This window comes from Neolamprologus brichardi, chromosome 18, assembly GCF_056152115.1.
Source record: "Neolamprologus brichardi isolate AB-2024 chromosome 18, ASM5615211v1, whole genome shotgun sequence".
NCBI lineage: Eukaryota > Metazoa > Chordata > Actinopteri > Cichliformes > Cichlidae > Neolamprologus > Neolamprologus brichardi.
The window spans coordinates 26342595-26362926 of NC_142121.1; the positions used below are offsets into that span (position 1 = coordinate 26342595).

The 20332-nt window shown below is 40.4% G+C and overlaps 2 protein-coding genes across 3 annotated transcripts; both read left to right on the plus strand.

The window, feature by feature from the left end:
* Nucleotides 1-2218: 2218 nt before the first annotated feature.
* Nucleotides 2219-8375, plus strand: marveld2l (MARVEL domain containing 2-like). Of its 2 annotated transcripts, none has more exons than XM_006786758.3 (6): nt 2219-2328; nt 4032-5204; nt 7068-7255; nt 7340-7511; nt 7584-7634; nt 7942-8375. In XM_006786758.3, exons 2-6 carry the CDS (start codon nt 4107-4109, stop codon nt 8056-8058), a joined length of 1626 nt encoding a protein of 541 aa, XP_006786821.2. In that variant the 5' UTR covers nt 2219-2328; nt 4032-4106; the 3' UTR covers nt 8059-8375. The 2 variants fall into 2 exon arrangements, with proteins under 2 accessions (XP_006786821.2, XP_087688733.1); XM_087832607.1 differs by lacking the exon at nt 2219-2328 and adding an exon at nt 2886-3372.
* Nucleotides 8376-11140: 2765 nt separating this feature from the next.
* On the plus strand, nt 11141-20223 carry ocln1 (occludin1). Its single transcript, XM_006786761.3, has 8 exons — nt 11141-11689; nt 12291-12494; nt 12644-12805; nt 16749-16903; nt 17106-17363; nt 18028-18199; nt 18355-18396; nt 19775-20223. Exons 1-8 carry the CDS (start codon nt 11141-11143, stop codon nt 19874-19876), a joined length of 1644 nt encoding a protein of 547 aa, XP_006786824.2. The 3' UTR covers nt 19877-20223.
* Nucleotides 20224-20332: the final 109 nt, after the last annotated feature.

A 20332-nucleotide genomic window follows, 5' to 3' on the forward strand; every position in this document is an offset into this window, starting at 1 on the left:
TGTGTAGGCCTAGTTTCCCTATCGACTTAACACAGAGTCAGCTAGCATGATTCATTGCTGCCTCATTTGTAAATTTTTGCTCATTTAGTAGATAAGTGGCTCTCAAATTGGGGGGCTAGCTCCATCAGTAGGTAAATACAGTTATTCATATATGTGTATATATATATATATATATATATATATATATATATATACATATATATATACATATATATATATATACATAGATAGATAGATAGATAGATAGATAGATAGATAGATAGATAGATAGATAGATAGATAGATAGATAGATATACCAAGGGCTTGAGAAATACCAAGGGCTCAGAGAAGAGCTTGAGAAGATATGGAGGGTGAAGGTGACGGTGGTCCCAATGGTAATCGGAGCACTAGGTGCGGTGACTCCCAAACTAGGCGAGTGGCTCCAGCAGATCCCGGGAACAACATCGGAGATCTCTGTCCAGAAGAGCGCAGTCCTAGGAACAGCTAAGATACTGCGCAGGACCTTCAAGCTCCCAGGCCTCTGGTAGAGGACCCGAGCTTGAAGGATTGACCGCCCGCATGGGCGAGTGGGAAATTTTTATATATATATATATATATATATATACATATATATATATACATACACACTGAGACTACATCACACCTCGCAAGGACTCACTCTTCACTCTGTTGCCCATTATTTACATCAGTAAATAATCAGCAAAGCCAGTGGTAACGGTGTGGCCGGTAATGACAGGTTATTCATATCAAACAGCTGACTCATTAAACCTTTGCTACCTGCTCTCTTGACAGCAAAGACCAAGCAGGTATTTAGGTTGTCACAGAATTAAGCACTTAGTTTAAAAAAAATCATAAAGTGGAAGTTGAAAAATATTCAATTTTATACCATTTGATGATGGTGATGCCATTATGCTTATATTTAGATCAGTACAATTCTGCCTTAGTGTGAGGCATGTACCTTTTTCAGTTTCCAAACCGAGAGACACTGTACTAAGCTAGCAGTATTATCTCATATAATAATATATTTAAACATGCTTTTGCATTGTCCTCCATATTATATGCAGTTGAGTAGGTGCCTGTGTTGCAGCAGTGGACAACTATGGTAATCCCAAATGAGGTTTAGCCCCACGCCCAGGGCTACCGGAGGTCCACCAACTCCCTATGCACTTGATAGAGTTGTTCACATTATAAGATCATTGTACTGTATAGGATATGAGTACTGCTTTGTGTGTGCGTTTTCTGTAGGTGGGGAGGGGCGGTGGACTACAGATGTCCTTGCCCCGAGCTTTCTCTACATGAAAATCTGTTTTGGAACAATCGCTGGCACCGAGTGATGCCACGCTATACAGCAGGAATGATTCCTGGAATCAGCTGTGGAGGGTTAAATGATACATAAAAAGACATGTATCACAATGTCATCGCTTATGGGAAGTGTTCCAGTAACACTTTAGAGACGTCATCATCAAAGCCTGCAGTTTCATCTACAATTAAATGTATTTTATGAATTTAGCTCAGAGGACGTGACTAATCTTAAAACGCAGATTGTAGCCATTATTCACAGGGCCACTGAGTGTATTCAGTGTAACACTGAATACACTCAGTGCAACACTGAAAAGGTAACTGGGAAAGATAGCCACATTAAATGGGATAAAGAGACAAACCAAACTCAGAGCAGGAGAAGCATGGGAGCCTGCTGCCCTCTAGTGTCAAATATCCAGCTCCCAGTCTAACACAAAGTCACAGCTGAGATGAGAATGAATAATTCATAAATGATGGGATGATAAAGCAGTATTATACCAATGCAAGATACGAGATGTAATTGATAATATGGGTCTCTTATCAAACACTTTCTCATCTCTAAAAAGAAAAGTGAAATCTCATGGACAAACTCCTGCTGCTGATCGTCTTAAGTGATATGCGTAATGCTTTAAGAACTGCTGACGTGATGAACTTTTGTGTGTACCCAGGAGTCCCTGATCCAGTATTAATTACTAGATTGTGCACTTTTTTCCCCACTCTTTTAACCTGTTTTTATTAGCAAAGTGCCAACGTCATGCACTCCATGAATGTCAACAGTTTCAGCCACTCTCTCTCCCACAGATTAACCTAGCAGTGCCAGTCAGCACCAGCGCAGGGGCGGTTCAGGTTTAATGTTTAAGCTTTTAGTACCACCTCTTTTGTCCACACACATTAGCCAATCTCCCTGTGTGCGCTAAACCAGGAGTGAGTCACCCGAGAGATTGAAGAAGATTGAACTGTGTGGGCCTGCTGCTCAAAAATCCCATGAGATAGTGCCATCTCTACGTGACCAGAGAGTTGGGGTCAAGGTAAGCTGTTGGATTTGACATTTGAAAAACAAATGTAGAATCAGGTGTCCCGTTTTTTAAAATTCAGCGATAGTATCACGACAGTAGTGAAGTACACGGAGCCGCAGCATTGTGTGAGTCACAACTCACGCAAGTCCTCTGTAATTAGCAAAGCCCAAGCAGCACTGGAGTCATGTTGGGGTCTTTTTTGGAGTTGTTGTATTCCAGCAGTTTGTGGTGTATGTGTCGTGCTGTTTGACATGGTGTGACTAATGGCTTTCCACTAACACAACTGTCTTTTACAAATCTTGAATCGAGGCTTTTCTTCATTTTCCATTCAATATAGAGATATTGTGTCACCATATATTTGCAACTGGTTGAGGAGGTCTATGCATAAGATACCTCACTGTATAAGAATCTGACATTTGTGTTTATCGGGAAGGTTTTTATTTTTAACTATATCCTGTAAATTTTAATTCAGTAGTAGAAACCCACAAAGGATTATCTATCTATATATCCATATATCCAGTGTTGGGGAATAACGGAATACATGTACCGCCGTTACGTATTTAAAATACAAAATATGAGTAACTGTATTCCGTTACAGTTACCGTTTAAAAAGGTGGTATTTAGAATACAGTTACTTTGTTGAAATAAATGGATTACACGGCGGTACTTCCCTGTTTCATATTGTGGCGGGTCAGGACTGTTTGGGTTTTGTTTGACAGCTACGTTCTGTTGTTCCAGGTGGCAGCGTTACGGTTGCCATGGTTACAGGGTGACGCTCTCTCTCTGCGTGTTTCCTGGGTGAGAGAGGCCTTTTTGTTGTTGTTGTGCTAAGCTAATAGGCAGAATGCTACAGGTATAGCTCTAAAGAAAGTAGCATCATAGGCAGTGTAGTCCGTGCTGCAGGGAGAACGGACTGCCATACACGTTATGTGTCTGTGAGCGAGGGAGGGGGAAAAAGGAAAAGTACGAGCTGTCATCGAGCAAAAACGGGAGCTGGAAGCATGTAAATATAATAATAACCACTGCAGCCAAGAAGAGTGCCTGACGAGCCCAGTTGTAAGTAAGCTATTAAGACTCGACTGTACACCGTGTTCGTGTTTTCCTCCAAAAACAATAAGTTCCGTTGGAGCAGCCTTTCAACGCCTCTCTCTGTCTCTCGGACCTCTCTTGACCCAGACAACAAAGTAAAGCTAGTTTTCGGCTACGAGCCCGACACAGAACCCACCGTATTAGTCAGAGGTCCCTTTACTACGGTTCGGAGCCGCGGGCCTTCAGTAACAGTAATAAATCACCGCAATAGTACATTCATGTAGTTGTAAACAGCATGATAATATATTAAGTAATCCAAAGTATTCAGAATACGTTACTGTCATTGAGTAACCTAACGGAATACGTTACAGAATACATTTTGGGGCATGTATTCTGTATTCTGTAATGGAATACATTTTAAAAGTAACCTTCCCAACACTGCTCACTGTATAAGAATCTGACATTTGTGTTTATCGGGAAGGTTTTTATTTTTAACTATATCCTGTAAATTTTAATTCAGTAGTAGAAACCCACAAATGATTATCTATCTATCTATCCATACACATATATGTGAATACATATATGTATGTATACACATATATAGCTTCATTTTTACCCAAATAAACTGATATACAGATGTTTGAATGTTATTTGTAGAACGCTACTTTTTTTTTTCTTTCCCACAGCTTCTCTTTGTCTTGCCGTGGTAAAGATTCTGCGATTACGTTTTTTCCGATGAATTCCCAAAATCAGCCCACAGCATGAAATCATTCAAGAAACAAGACCACGAGGGTGTGGTCGGGTCCTCCACCATTAAAGATCCACCAGTTGCTGTATGGGTTACTCACACACCCACACCGGATAATATCACCGATGATGGTGAGGATGATGCGACCTCCACAGGTCGCACATCCAGTTCTCCACCTTATGCTGAGCAAGAGAAGGAAAAAAAAGGAAGCCTGAAAGACAGATTGAAATCCCTCATCCCTCAGTCATGGGGCAAAAAATGGACAAAAGAAAGCGACTCTGAAGCCAGCACAACTGGTATCCAGATCCTACCCAATGGGACCAGAGTGAGCCCCCCTGTAAGTCCCTTGGTGGAGCGACGGAACTGGAATGAATCTCTGGGAAGCTCCAGTCACAGCTCACATAAGCCTTTGATAAGAGAGAGTCCCACTGACGGTCTCTTTGGTCACATCCCAGTAGAGGAGTCACTACTGTCCAGCATCCACCCTGCAGAGTATTACGCTGAGAAGGTGGAGGTCTACAAGCAGAAGTACTCTTATTTGAAATCATGGCCGGGATTGCTCAGGCTTCTAGCTGGACTTCAGCTCCTATTTGGAGGAATGGTTTTTGCGTGTGTCATTGCTTACATTCAGAAAGACAGTGAATGGTCCAACAGCTACGGACTCTATAACGGTGTATACAACAATGGGATGGGCCTGTCTGGGTACAGCTACAGAGGTCCTATGACTCCTTTCATTCTAGCTGTAGCTGGAATCTCATGGATCCTTACTCTGTGTCTCCTGGTGGTGGGAATGACAATGTACTATCGCACTATACTTCTCGACTCCTCGTGGTGGCCCCTGACAGAGGCCTTCATCAACGTGGCTCTTTTCCTGTTCTACATGGCAGCAGGGATAGTTTACCTGAACGACTTGAATCGCGGGGGGCTATGCTACACAACAATAGGTATTAACCCCATCGTTGCGAATCTGTGTCGGGTTGATGGTGGCCAGATGGCAGGAACAGCTTTCATCTTCATCAACATGGCCCTGTATCTAGGAAGCTTCCTGGTATGTCTGAAGATGTGGAGGCATGAAGCTGCACGTAGAGAGAGGCAGTATTTTGAGAACCAGGTACAGATTTTTACTCCTCTGTAAACAAATATGAAATACAAGGTCAGGTCTTCTAAATCTGAAGAATGACTGAAATACATTTCAAAGCTGCATATATGAAGGTATCCTCATGAATACAGTACAGTCGAATTCTCTGTGAAAGGCTAATATAGTGGAAACCCACCTTTAAATTTCTCATCATTACAGTTTTTTCTGTTAAAGTTGGTTAATATTTAGCTCATTTCTTGTGTGGCAGATGAAGTTTGGGCATGACTTTTCTACTTTTGTCATTATTTGGGGTTTTAAATGTTATTTTTTAGGCAGAGGTTGTCTGCCTCTCTGTGTTACCCCTTTGACAACTTGGCATCCTGTCTAGGGTGTACGCTGCCTCTCACCTCATGACAGCTAGGATAGGCTCCAGGCCCCCCATGACCCTACAATGAATAATCCATAGAGGGTGGCTGGATTGATAGATATGTATTAGTTCAACAGTCAGCAAACATACTGTGTGTAACTTTATTGCCAATTTGTCTGCAGCTAATTCCACCAACAGACAAGTCCTTGAAATGAGAGTGAATTTTAAAGAACAGAGTTGCACCTACAAATGTAGCTATTACCTGCATCTTTGGCACAAGGGCAACTACTGTCACAGTCTGGCAGAGGCAGACTGTGTGGACTGACAAAAAGGACCCAAAACGCAGACTCCAAGGAACAGGGAACAAAACTTGAATATTAACAAAAAGTAAGTCGTTTAATATGGCTGATTAAAAAAAAGTACAAAAACAAAAGGTAGAGGCACACAGGAAAAAACCTAACTAGAACTAAACTGGGAAAATTAACTGCTGAACAAAAAACAAAGAACAAAACCTTGAACATGGAAAAATCCTGGAAACATAACATGGAACAACAGACGACCTGACAATGAATGAACAGAACACACAGACTAAATAGACACAAGGGTGATTAGGGGAAGTGGAAACACATGAGGAAACAGCTGACACTAATCTGACATAACCAGACAAAGGAAGCAAAGCTGACTATACTGACATAGGACACAGACCTTCAACATAAAACAGGAAACATGAGACGCAGACATGACAATACAAACTTGACAACAAAAGACACGCAACATGAAACACATGAAGTTAGAGGGAAACTTAAATACAAGGGTAGAAAACACAAAGGGAATCTAATAAACAAATGAACTTCGACAACCTAATGAACTTTAAACATATACTATAAACATCAAAATAAACTAAAACTCAAAACGCTGGGTCAAAAGACCCATGATCGTGACAGCTACTTTGTTCCAGTAACAATACTGATAATGATAAAATAACATCAGCACTGCTCCCATGACCATATCATTTCCCCACTGGCAAATAAACAGGTCTAAGAGGGCTGCCATGGTCTGTGACGTTGCAGGTTTGATAGAGCTAAATAGAAATATCAGATACAGAGATGATTGGAGGTTTAGCAAAATATATCCCATGAGTAACCCACAGCAAATATTTGAAGCATGAAACAAGAATGAAGCAAATTAGTTTTCAATGTATGGCTTTTCCAGCTGTTGACAACAACATCTGGGCCACTGTAGACTAACAAAACAACCATATTACTGTGAGTACAGATCGCCACATAACCTGTGCAGTAAACATGTCTCTATAGTCTTCTGTAATGGCTTTTTGGGATAATATGTATAGTAATGTCAAATAAGAAAGGATGAGAAGCCAGATGTGAACGTAATAGTTCCATTAAAGAAATGCAGCTTTATTTTTCAAAATAAAAGCCTTCATGTAATGATGGCACATGCCAGTATAGTGTTGTGAACCTCTGGTTCATTTGTTTTGTATTTGCCAAATGATGTTTTTCTTTTGCCTTCAGCCTCAGGAGGAGTTTCAACAGTCCATCCCACTCAAACCGGTAACAACAAAACGCATATCATTCAGGGATGATGAAGCTGGCAAAGCGCTGAGTAAAGATTATAACAATCGGGATAATCTCCTACATGAAGTCCAAAAGAATCCAGTCAATCTGAACCCCAAAGTGCACATCATTGCAGACTACATCATGTAAGTTAGCATTTATATGTTGAATCACACCATTAGTTCGAAAAATACAGAGAATCAGTTTTACTGTGTGTCTCCTTTCTGTAGCAAGTATCCAGAGATCAGCTGTGTGGAGGAAAGGGAAAAGTACAAAGCAGTTTTCAATGATCAGTATCAGGAATACAAAGACCTTCACAGAGACATCAGTGCTACTCTGAGTAAGTTCAGAGAGCTGGATCTCATGATGGAACGACTCCCCAGAGAGACAAGCAGCAAAGAGGTGAGATTCATACCGACCTCCCATCGGTTTTCCTTTTTTATATGGGAATTAATTACTTTGTTATTCATATAGGACCAACGCAGGATTCAAAGTATTGTAAAGAAGTATCACCAGAAAAGGAATGTAAGTGACAAATTTATTTTATTTTTACCTTTTTTTCTATGTTTTTTTAATGACAGTATAAACCGCGATTTCTACAGCTGCTCACTCTGAAATCAACTGTAGCAATTTTCAAATTTAACCATAGAAGTATTAGAATTCTGTGTTCTGCCCAGGTAATAGTAGCTTTTATTCGATAATTGTCTACTGATGCAAATAATTCTGAAAAATCATGTTTAACACAGATCAGTTACAGGATGAATCAGTAAGAAAGGTTGGAAATAGAGTTTTCAGGCATTAATCAGCAGACTGTTGTGTGCATGTTTCGCAGGACCCTACTTTCCTAGAGAAAAAGGAACGCTGTGACTACTTGAAAGCCAAATTGAGCCACATTAAAAACAGAATCCGTGATTATGACCAGGAGACCATGGCGGATGGTCAGATATGAAGAAGATCAGAAACAAGTGTCCACAGCAACTGATGAACTGATGAAATAAAAACACTTTTTAAAATCTCTGCTTCTTTGTGTGACAGACAACATTCTTCCTTCTGGAAAAGTCTGATTGTTGCACATCATTGTATTTTCATGCAAAATTAGATCATTGTTTACACAAATTCTGGTTTGTGACATGATTATATTGGGCTACAACATTATAAGAGATGCTTCTTCTGTAAAACTTTGACTTGACGGTTTTGTGTTTCTAAACACTTTCTTGTCATTTCTGTGAAGGCCGAGCAATGTTCACATGCTTGATGTAGAAATAAAATAAAGTTAAAGGATTGTTCTATATCTTTCTGTAATATTTTTTTTTACAACTATATTACTTTTATGCTGTTATTTCTTTACTTTTCACTTTTCTTCTTTGGGCATCACAGCGAAAGCAAGTTCTCAGTTCTCAGTTAAAAAACTGCAGGTGCCAAGTTAACAGAACTTGGAAACTGGCAATAATTTTTAATCTAATGATTTTAGTATATTTTGGAGATTTCATAGTTTCTCTGATTTAAAATGTTAAATGGGAGAATGCAGCAAAATTTCTCCAAATTGTATTGTAAAGTAACTCGGCTCAGAAATATTATTCTTGTTCTCAGTAGACTCTGCCACAGGCACTCATAGAATACACAATGTAGAGATATTATCTATGAAATCAGCGGCTGTGGTGTTTCTATTAAAACAACAAGAACAACAAACCAAACAACAAACAAAACCACCTGTTGATCCTTTCTCTTGTCATATACACCCATTAGAACAGATTTATAGTCACTGACCATGTTATTAGTTACACAAGTTATTAGTTGTACCAGACTCAACTACTTTGGACTTAAGGCCTGCCTTAATAGTTAATTAGCATAAATTCAACAAGGTGCTTCATACATTCCTCTGACATTTTGGTCCATATTGACATGATACATCACATATTTGCTGCAGATTTGGAAGCTGCACATCCGTGATGTTACTCTCCACATCCCAAAGCTGCTCTGCTGGATTGAGATCTGGTGACTGTAGAGGCCATTTGAGTATAGCCAACTTAATGCCATGTTCAAGAAATCGGTTTGAGATGATTTGAGTTTTGTGTTATGCTGCTGGAAGCAGCCATCAGAAGATGGGTACACTGTGGTCATGAACGGATGGACATGGTCAGCAACAATACTCAGGTAGGCAGTAAGGTAGTGAATCGAGACTCATCAACCCAGGCAGTGTTTTTCCAGTCTTCTTTTGTCCAGTTTTGGTGAGCCTGCGTGAATTGTAGCATCAGTTTCCTGTTTTTAGCTGACAGCAGTGGCAGTGTGGTCTTCTGCTGCTGTAACCAATCACCTTCAAGGTTTTGATATGTTGTGCGTTCAAATATACTCTTTTGCATACCTTGCTTCTAATGAGTGGTTATTTAAATTACTGTTGCTTTCCTGTCAGCTCCAAACACTCTGGTCATTCTCCTCTGACCTATGACATCAATAAGGTATTTCACCCAGAGAACTGCGGCTCACTGGATATTTTCTCCTTTTCAGACCACTCTCTAGAGTGAACCCTAGAGATGATCACCGTGAGAAAATCCCAGTAGATCAGCAGTGTCTGAAATACTTAGACCGGCCTGTCTGGCAAAAGCAGTTATGCACTTATTGTTATGATTTTGTAGTTAAGTTTCATTCTGCATTGTATAAAGTATGAATCATAGATCACATGAATTGTACTTTTTACAATTATAAAATAATTTATTAAAAGATTTGTCAAAAAGGTTTCGGTCTAATGCGTGGACTGGCTGAATGGCTGAATATCAGTAGGTTATACTTAGGTTGCAGGTTGGAAACTTTAATTTGAATGTAGAAGGAGCCTGGGTATAAACTGTCACGAGCACGTGGGTGAAGCAGGTCGTTAGCGGGTGAACGGTGCCCCTGCTGAGACGCTCGGCAGCTCCGGAGGGTGTGGGTGAAGCTTTCGAAACTTTCATTGTTTTGTTAGGAGAAACTATCCATCCAGTCAAATAAAGGCGAAGTTAACGATCGTTGATGGGATATAAAGCGGACGGTGTGGTGGTGGACAGGAGTCATGAACGACGCGGTTTAAGCAGCTGAACCTGGATCGGTGTAAAGTTTATGAGTTTTTCGCGGTGCTTGGGTAAGTTGCGTAACTCACATGTCCCTGTTGATTCCTCTCTGAAGTTTTTTACATTTAAAGAGAACTTTTTAAATTATTATTGACCGTTTAACTTCGCTGATGATGCTGATTGATTAAAAGAAAACCTCCGAGCATTAACAAATGAGTTTAAAATCTTTTTACGACCAAGTAAAATGCTCATATTTTAAACACGTTATGACAGAAGTGTTTTTTTCTGGGCTGAAGTGGAATGAACCTCTTTTGTAGAGATGTTCAGTTATGCACAATTAGCACACAGTGGCAGTAACAGAGGAGTACATGAGTTCGTTATTTCACGGGTTTAAATCAAACAGAAAAAGTTAAATTTGGGGGATTTAAGTTGTATCTTCACCCCTCCCTAAGTGGTGCTGACAATCAGCAGGTGCGCACAGGTAACATGCAGAACATGGGCTGTCTGTGGCTCACCACTGCTGAAAACACCACGCATGGCTGCTCCGGCTCACCTCTTATCTGCTGTGTGTCTGAATAATTGAAGCGTGCTGGGTTTGAGCTCATTGGAGTGATGAAGTGTGGGTCAGCTACACTAGAAAGGGTTCAGGGACGGGCTGAGGTGAGAGTGCTGCATGCTGGTGAGCTGAAAAAGGTGCTTATAACTAAAACGTAGCTACACTTAATTTGGGCTTAAAGGGACAGGGAAAATGCGTTGGAAGTGAATTCATCTTTTAGATTTTGAAAGTCATTTTGCTCATCAAAGCATCCCACTGAAGAATTTACACTATAAAAAATTGAATTAAAAATACTTAGCGTACTAAAATCTGCTATTAAATGCATTATGTTATAGTGCTGATATCTATATAGGCTCAAGGCATTTACCCTTGCATTAATTCTGTCTCATTTTCACCCCTCTTCCAGGTGAAATTGGAGCATCATCCACTAAACCATGTATGAGCCTCGGTACTATGATAGCCCCCCTGTGTACAGCCCACCCTACAGCACTAACTCCCACAGCTTGTATCCCCCAAGGAGTGTCCAATCCCCTCGGAGTCAGAATGTCCCCTATACCTACTATGTCCCACCAGAGTCTTACTACATGGAGGGGAAGCCTCAACACTTCTACCGCTGGTTCTCACCTCCTGGTTTTGTCAAGACCTTCCAAGGAGCCACGGTGCTCATGTGTTTCCTCATCTTCGCCTTAGTAGCATCAACTTTGGTGTGGGACATGAACAGATTTGGGTATGGGGGATATGGTGTTGTTGATACTGGAAGTGTTGGAGGGTTGGGGTCAGGATATTATGGAGGTAGCTACGGCTATGGCGGCTCCTACATGACGCCTCAGTCTGCCAAGGCAGCGATGATTTCCATGTGCGCCATCAACTTCCTGGTGTCACTGGGGTTCTTGGTGGCGAGTTTCTCACGGTCACGGAGCATACGGACATGCAGGTTTTACCTCACTGTGTTCATCTGTGATATCATCTTAGCTGTCCTTCAGGTGAGTCTGTCTCACCCAACAAACAAAGCAAGTCACAAATATATTCAGTTGTTCATTTTCATCAGATCACTTCGATCAGCACTCGTCACCCATCCATTCATCCATCCATCCATTCATTCTTCTTCTGCTTTTCAAAAGCAGTTGTCCTAACAGGATACACCCTGGACAGGTCACCAGTCTATCGCAGGGACAGCATAGACAACCATTTAATTGCACACCTTCAGCTAGATTAAAATCACCAACTAACCTAACACGCTGCATATCTTTGAATAGTAGGAAGAAGCCAGAGTAGCTAAAGAGAACCCGCACAGATACAGGATAACATGCTGACTCCATGCAGAAGGACCCCACTCAGAGGGGGAACACAGTACAGTGGTTCTGTGTTCTCTGTGGGCTTATCAGTGGGATCCTCTTCTGATCAGTCAGTTTTGACCTGAAACTGAATTGCAGCCTTTTGTGTTCAGAAATGATGCTAAATTAAATGTTTGAGCCAAATTTTTAGTGTAAGTAGAAACTACATGAGACTTCTGTGTTTTTAATCTGTGGCATTGGCAAATCACTTATTTATTATGATTAAATTTGCTTTCGGTTTGTCATCTAGGGCATCATTGACATCATCTTTGTTATTGGTGTGAACCCGATGTCTCAGAGCTCGCAGAGCATGCTGTACAACCCCATGCTCATGATGTGTCAGAACATCCAGGGCAGCCCTAGCCTCAGTGGCAGCGTGGGGGCCGGTTTTCCTGGGGGGTTTCCTCTGTTCAATCAATACCTGCAGCACTACTGCTACATGGACCCCGAGGAGGTTAGCAGGAAGTATCTATCTATCTATCTATCTATCTATCTATCTATCTATCTATCTATCTATCTATCTATCTATCTATCTATCTATCTATCTATCTATCTATCTATCTATCTATCCATCCATCCATCCATCCATCCTTCCTTCCTCAGGCAGTGGCGTTTGTGTTGGGTCTTCTGGTGGTGGTGGCTTTATCGTTTTCTGCTTACTTCGCCTACAAAACCCGCAGCAAGATTTGGCGCCATGGAAAAGCTAACATCCATTGGGATGAGGACGTGGCCAGACCATCGGAGGGGCAGGATATACAGGACTGGGTGAGTAAAGTCTCATTATTATTTTTGAAACAGCATATAAATGGAGAACTGATGTTTATCAGCTGAGGATAAAAAAAAGTGAATTAACAAAAAGATGTTGACTTATTTTTGTATAACTTCATTTTTTACAGTGACATCACTTCCTAAATAGTCACAATTGCTTTTTTTCAGATACCAGCACCAATGAATTCCCAGCATTTATATAAACAAACTGTTGAGGTTTTCATGCATTGACAGTGAAAAATGAGTGTCACAAGGTCATAATACCTGTCGATGTGGATTCAAAGAATACTGGTGTTTATCCTTGACACTCCCAGGTTTCACTCTGACTGATGATTAACCAGACTAGTGATAACAGGCACATAGAAACCATTTAACAATGACAGTCAGACAGCATTACAAGGTCCAAGTTTTACCTTGTAGTGACATGAAACTGATCAGGAGGCTCATAAAGTAACTCACTTTATGGTTAAGAGCCAGGTTTTAAGTTTCACTTTGCACACAGTCTCAGAGCGATTCATTTAGAACCAGAAGAATTTGTGATAAACACATTTTTAACTAGTTGTCCCTAAATAAAATTAAGTTGTTTTGTTCCAAACCTCACATATGACATAATATATTACACCATACAGCAACAAAGACGGCAATAAATGAACCTCACGTAGCAAAGGTGTCGGCACCTCGTTCAGTAATTTTTTAATTGATATTATTCTCCATATAATCAGCCAAAAACCACAGAAACCAGAACAATATCCATCTAAAGAAATAACCCTGAACAGCAGGTTGACTTCTTAGATTTTATCAATGGGATAAGATATGTGCTTTGCTGTGAATATGATGCAGATTACAAACATTATTTCTATGTTGTTTCTGTCACATTTATTTTTGTTTAAATTTAGATTACATAAATTATGACTTAGAAACTTAAAAATCTACTTAAAGCTGAGACAGATAAAAGAGACAGACAGAAATAGAAGCTCTTGACTAACATGCAGCACCACTTTGTGCCATCTGTTTGAATCAAGATTTTACCCACAGAAAAAAAATGTGCTTGATCTCAAGTACCAATTTGTACACATTTAATGGTTTTTTATTATTTTTATACATGACAGTATAGTAGAACAGTCCTGAAGACATCGAAAAATTTAAATAACACAATTACAGTTTACAGTCGTGGTAATTTGGGGCTTTTAATTGACACTCACTCTCACAAACATTTGATTAAATGTCCCTCAGCAAGTTGCCCATCAGCCTGTATGGGAATTAGAGAAAATCCAAAATAAATTCAAACTTGTGCACCCACTTCTTGTTTTTTCAAAGCTATTAAAGATGAATGCTGTATAATTATTTCACCATGCAAAAAGGACAGTTCAAAAAAAAAAAAATAACTAAAAGCCCCAAATTACCATAACATTCAAGCCCGTGATGAGAGCATGTAAACTTCTGACCTTTACTGAATGGGCGGAGCAAAAAATGTGAACAAAGCATTCCTCAAATAACCTCCTTTGCTTTGATAACAGGTTTGAGCACTGTTCATTCCGACAAGCGACTTCCTTAAGTTATCATAAAAATTGTTTCCAGCAGTCTTGCAGGAGCTGCCAGCTGCGATAAGCATTTCTTGACTGATTTCCTCCCTCTGCATCCCAACCATGATGGGGGGGGGGGGGGGGGGGGGTTAGGTCAGGCTGTTGGAATGACCATGCCATCTGGTGCACAACTCCATCACTTTGCCACTTGGTCAGCTACAAAGCTCACAGAACGTTGAGGTGCAATTTGGCTCATTGTCATGTCACTAATAAACATCCTCCACAGCACGTTTATTAATGGGAACATACTGCACGTACTGTCCAATCTGCCTTCTTTGCATTTCTCAGAAATGCAGATATGCTTCATCTCAGGTTATGACCTCAGCAAGGATGTGGGATTTGAGGAATTTAAAGAATTAGTTCTTTTGTAGTTTTATTGACGCATGTATGAATAAAAGGACAAGAAAAATTGGTTTGAGAGCTTTTCTCAGAGAGCATCAGCGGTCCAGCATTTACCAGCTATTCCTGCTGCTTTGACGCTATGTGCTCTTTTTATTTCGCAGTAGCCTGCTGCGATGTTTAGCAGCGATTAATCTATTAAAGTAGCCATGTGACATGAACATATCAGGCCCACCGTGACTCATTAGGGCAAGGGAAGCAACGTATTCATTAAGTTCAGTGAAGTCTTGGCCTACATTCTTCCTATCAGCGCAAAGCATGTACCAAGTTGCTTCATCAAGAGGCAGGCCCTATTCTGGGGCACTCTTGTATCGCACTGAAGATGCTTGCCTTGCAGGGAGGCATATATAATGTATGTGGCATGTATAATGAATAAAAAGGGTTGAGTTGCCTCTGTGTTGCTGTGTGAATCCCTACAGAGTGTGGTGGCACTAAATGATTCAGTCTGTGAAGGGGCTGCTACACACTGCTGCAGATTAGACTCCTGGCTAAGACGTAATTTCCCCCGGTTTTGTGCTACATGACTGGAAAAGGGAGATAATTGAGGGAATATAGGAAAAATAGATTAAAAGAAAATGCATTATGATATCTGAAAACTGTGCGTTGCTTATGTTGAATTTAAAAAAAACTTAATTAATGGGGTTTTTTTTTATCAGCATCAGGAGTTACCCCAGAGTCGAACAGATGACAAGACCTCCTCCAAAGGAAAAATATCTCAAGGTTACAGAGAGATTTTATTGTGATGAGTGTTTACATAATGTCGCAGACTCTATGGCTTACAAATTACCATAATAGTCAGTCAAAGCAATCATTAAAGACAGCTTTCCTGGGTAAATTTCTAAATTCTAATATTTGGCAGCCCTTTATAGACACACAATCATTTAATTAGAAATATCTGCAGATTTAGGTAGTAATCAGAACCATTACTAATAATAATCCTGATGTCTGGATTTAACAATAACAGCTGAATGTGCACCTGTCTGCCGCAGTGGATCAAATTCCTTGTAGCTTTCCTCTAGGTGCTCCCCACCCACACACCCCCACACCCTCACATGGGGGATTGACTTGCAACCCTGACATTCATAAGATCTATTTCACTGACTGCATTTTTCAAACATCAGCTCGCTAGACCTTTATCCTGTGTGACTGCACCCTGTTACAGAAATAGGTCAGACAAGCCTTCATTAATGATGCATATGACAGTGGATCAAATGAGGCGTAATGCAGTTCCAGTGTCTTATATTCTCCGTATCCTATAAGGATGTTTTCTTTTGACAGTGGTTGCAGCATCTGTTACACTGTAGGTGTTAAAATATCTGTCTGACAAACACATGCGACTCTTCGCCGCAGTCTCAGCCTTTTCAGCGCGCTGCTGATGATATTGATGTTCACACGCTCTCACACTGTTAACGCTCTGGTAGAATGCATCTCACATCAGATGGAACTGGGAAATTGTATTGTGCGCGCGTGTCCTTCGAATGAATCGCCTCTGTTAGCTGCTGAAAGAAATGAAGAGATTATTTTAGGTGAGGGGGAGCTCATCCTGAAAACCTGGAGGAGTGCTTCTCACTCGCTTTAATGGCTGAATGGATATGAGAGCTGTCACACAGTCATGCTGAGGCCAAGGCTAGCGTTTGTGTCTGCCCTTGTATCAGTCTGGCTACATGTGAACGCGTCTGGCAGGGACATGCCGACTTTCAGCCAAGTGTTTCTGAGCAGTTTGGAGAACCCTCCAGTTCTGCACTTCTCCACTTAGGCGACAGAGTCAGTCGAAGGATTTCTTTCCGGCTTAAAAAAAAATACATCTCACAACTCTGGAGGATTATATTATTTATATCATCGTGTTAAATATGGCGTTATCTCAGAAAATACCAAGATAAAGACTTCAGGTTATTCAAACCAGAGGTCCTGAAAGTAAATAAGGAGATTATGATTTGACTGTCCGGATGTTGTCTTAGGTGAATCATGTTGGAGAAGTGCGCAGCACCCAGCAGGCACCGACTGTTGTTGTGTCAGAGAGAGCGGCGCCAGACCTGAGGGCGGAGAACAGCGCGGTCTCCTACGGCAATGGAGCAGTCAGCATCCACAGTGAGGGAAATTACAAAACCAACAGGTGGGTGATGTTTGCAGCAAATGAGTCTGTGACGCACAGATTCTCCAGTGTGGCCTGAGTTCAAATAATAGGTCACATTACAAAAACACACACACATGTTTGGCTTCAAATCCAAACAACTATGAAGTACAAAAAGCAAAAAGAGACACATAAGTTATGTTTCCCTGTTCCTGATCTTCAGTTAAGTCTTGATTTTCCACAGTTTCTCTGCAAACAAGAGCAAGACACGTGGTGCTGAGCCTTTGTACCAAAACTGCAAGGCCATAGTTTGTTCCAGCAGCTCTTCAGATGAGAGTGACAGCATCAGGCCTCCACCTTATTACATGAAGAAGGAACGGAAGAAGGACAGAGAGCCAATGCCTGCTGCTCAGGTGATGATCGAGTCGCAGTATGAAACTGGTTACACCACGGGAGACACCGGCAACGGGCTGGACCGGGACCACACAGATTACCTCTACAGGTATGTCCTGAGGTTGCTGCCACGTAATGCTGCAACCTCAAAGTTCAGCATGTGAGAAAGTATTTACTCAAGGCAAAAGAAGCTTCAGTGGTGTTCAGAGTAGTTTAAATAATAAATACAAAATATAGTCTTGAACCTGAAATCATAAAAACTACACGTCTCTTTATTTAATAAGAAAAATATGTTTTTACTCATATAATGTTAAAAATATGCATTACATCTAAATGAAGAGTCTACGTGCTGGTTTAGATGCATTTCCTTCCTTTTAACAATCTCTTAATTTTTTTTATGAAGGAATTGAATTAAATAAAAAAAATGCTGAATATCACTGCAGATGTTGACTAAGCAAGAAAAATTAGCACTGGTATCAGTTTTTAAAAATCCCCTTTGGTTATAACCACAATTAAGTAAAGATCATACCCTGAGGAGGAACAATTATCTAATCAGTCACATCTTTAATAAAGAAATGACACAGTATTTATACTATTTTAGAGTAAAATACAGCAATATCAGAAAGAAGTGGTCAGGATCACAGTTGCCTCTAAGGGAGTTCAGCTAATTTAATACTGGTGGAGATACTAATGAAAAGCTCCCCTTTGTATCTGCCATTGCCCCAATAACAGTTTTAATGTAACAATGATTTCATGTCTTGGTATTAATCCAGGCTGTACCCAGAGATAACTTCAGATGAGCAGCGCAGAAGATACAAGAAGGATTTTGACTCGGATCTGTCGCGCTATAAGATCCTCTGCAGCGAGCTGGATGACATCAGCGACAAGATGCACAAGCTGAGCCGAGAGTTGGACGCACTGGAAGAAGACTCCATGAAGTACCAGGTAGAGAAAAACAGGAATAAGGTGCACAGAGTGGAAAAGCTGAAGGTGGAGGGCCAGGAGAATATATCAGCCAGTCATGGTTGTGGCTTTTGTATTTAAGTATTTGACATTTCCCAGCATAAAGTCAGCAAAACCTTTCTGTTTTCTTTTTTTAGGGTGTGGCAGATGAGTATAACCGACTGAAATGCCTTAAAAGTGTGAGTATAAGAAGATCTGTGATGTCATAATGTAAAGTTTGCAGTTTCTTCACTTTAGAGAGAAACTGAGTAAATTAAACATACACTAACCTAAAATCATAGATTGAATATAAAAGATGGATATGCCTGCTGCGTCATCTCTCATTGTGAAGCGTCAAACCGAACATTTTTTCCAACTTCATCTTAGCGTTTTGAAATCAACGCAGCTGGTGAAAAAGTGGGACACTGCATGCTAGTCGACTTGTTTATCATAAGTTACACGGATCCCCTGGTTGCTCCTTCTTTCTAACTCTGCTGAGGACCATTTCTTTAAAATGACCTTTGTTTTATAATCATTGGGCTTGAAGCTGGTGATTAAGTCCATAAACTAGACTATTTTCTGATGTCTTGCAGTAACGGAGCTGAGGGGTATTTTCTAAAAAATTTGTCAGTGGTCACGCAAACAGAAAAAATGCAGGATTAGAGTCACCAGGGAAATCGAATAAAAACAAAATTGGCGAGACTTTTTCAGTGTAAGTTATACTTCTGTCACCTTCTTTGCTTGTCTGAAATCTTCCCACATGCCATTTCATCGTTCTTTGATTTAACAGCCCAATTTGGGGGCTTTGGGTGGACGGTGTTACATCCCCAAATAGGCCTAGATGTAAGGGGAATTACATAATACTAGATGGGGAAACGTGAGGAGGCTGTTTGGGTCGGTTTGAAAAGATTTATTGTCAGGTTGTGAATAAAAGGAAGCAGAAGTTCATTTTAGGAAGAGACAAAACCAACACAGCAACCAAAATGGCCCTAACTTGAAATAAAACTCACTGACTGATGAAGCTACTCAACAGAAAAGCAGACCTACTCCTCGACTCCCTAGCAACCAAAGATAAACAAGAGAAAAAGGGGAATATCAGAAGAATATGGCAACTCTCCCCTACAAGCTCCCTGTGGTCACAATAAATCAGTTGGGTTTAACAAGCAAAAACAAACCAGCTAGGCACATAAGAAACCTACAAAAAAATAAAAATAAAAACTAGCCAAGCTAAGGAAAGGCAACTTTAGTCAACTTCTATAGGCCCTGGAGAGCATGCAGTGGCTGCAGGACTCATACCAGCACCAGTGACATGAAAAGCAGGAACATCAGGAACTAGCAATAGGGAAGGGTGGAACCCAGAGATCAGGACCTGAAAGCAGAATGTGGCCATCTATATACTTTTTAATCTCTTTAAGGGTAGCTATGACATGTTTGCTTATATTAGACAAATGCAGTTAGCTTTTTTACAGTCCAGATTATAAAATAAGCTAGCTATCTCATTCCTGCACTGTAACACTACTACAACTGACAATATTGAGTTTGTTAAATATACGCTTGTTTAAATTTTGTTTTTTCTAGACGCCTGAGTATCAAGCAAAGAAGAAGCAGAGTAAGGAACTTCGGCAAAAACTTTTCCACATCAAACATCTGGTGAAAATCTACGACCAAGGTTTCTGCTAGTGTACATTATTCATCTGTCCAGAAAGGTGTGCTGACAAGAATTCATCCAGCATTTACTGACTTTTCCTTCACTGGCTGCACAGAACTTCCCAGCTAGTGTCACTAATACTGGTCCTACAGCCAGTCAACCTCTTTTCTGTTTTTGACATCAATGTTCATGAAGCTGTAAGCACACAGCAACTCTGTGTGTGGTTTTAAACTGCATAGGAACACGTCACTGTCATACGTCTGTCACGATGTCTGTCGTATTTAAGCATGAGACTTCAATTTCAGTTGTAATTTAATTTAAATATATGACAAACTATGTAAGAATACGCTGGTAGACGAGCATAATGTAAATAAAGAAGCAAGTGAAGCTCCTGTTTTTGTCATACAAAACTACTTTCAACAGCAAACTTGCAGTACATGTTGCAGTGTTTATTTGGCATTCTTCATACAGATGAAATTACAACACAT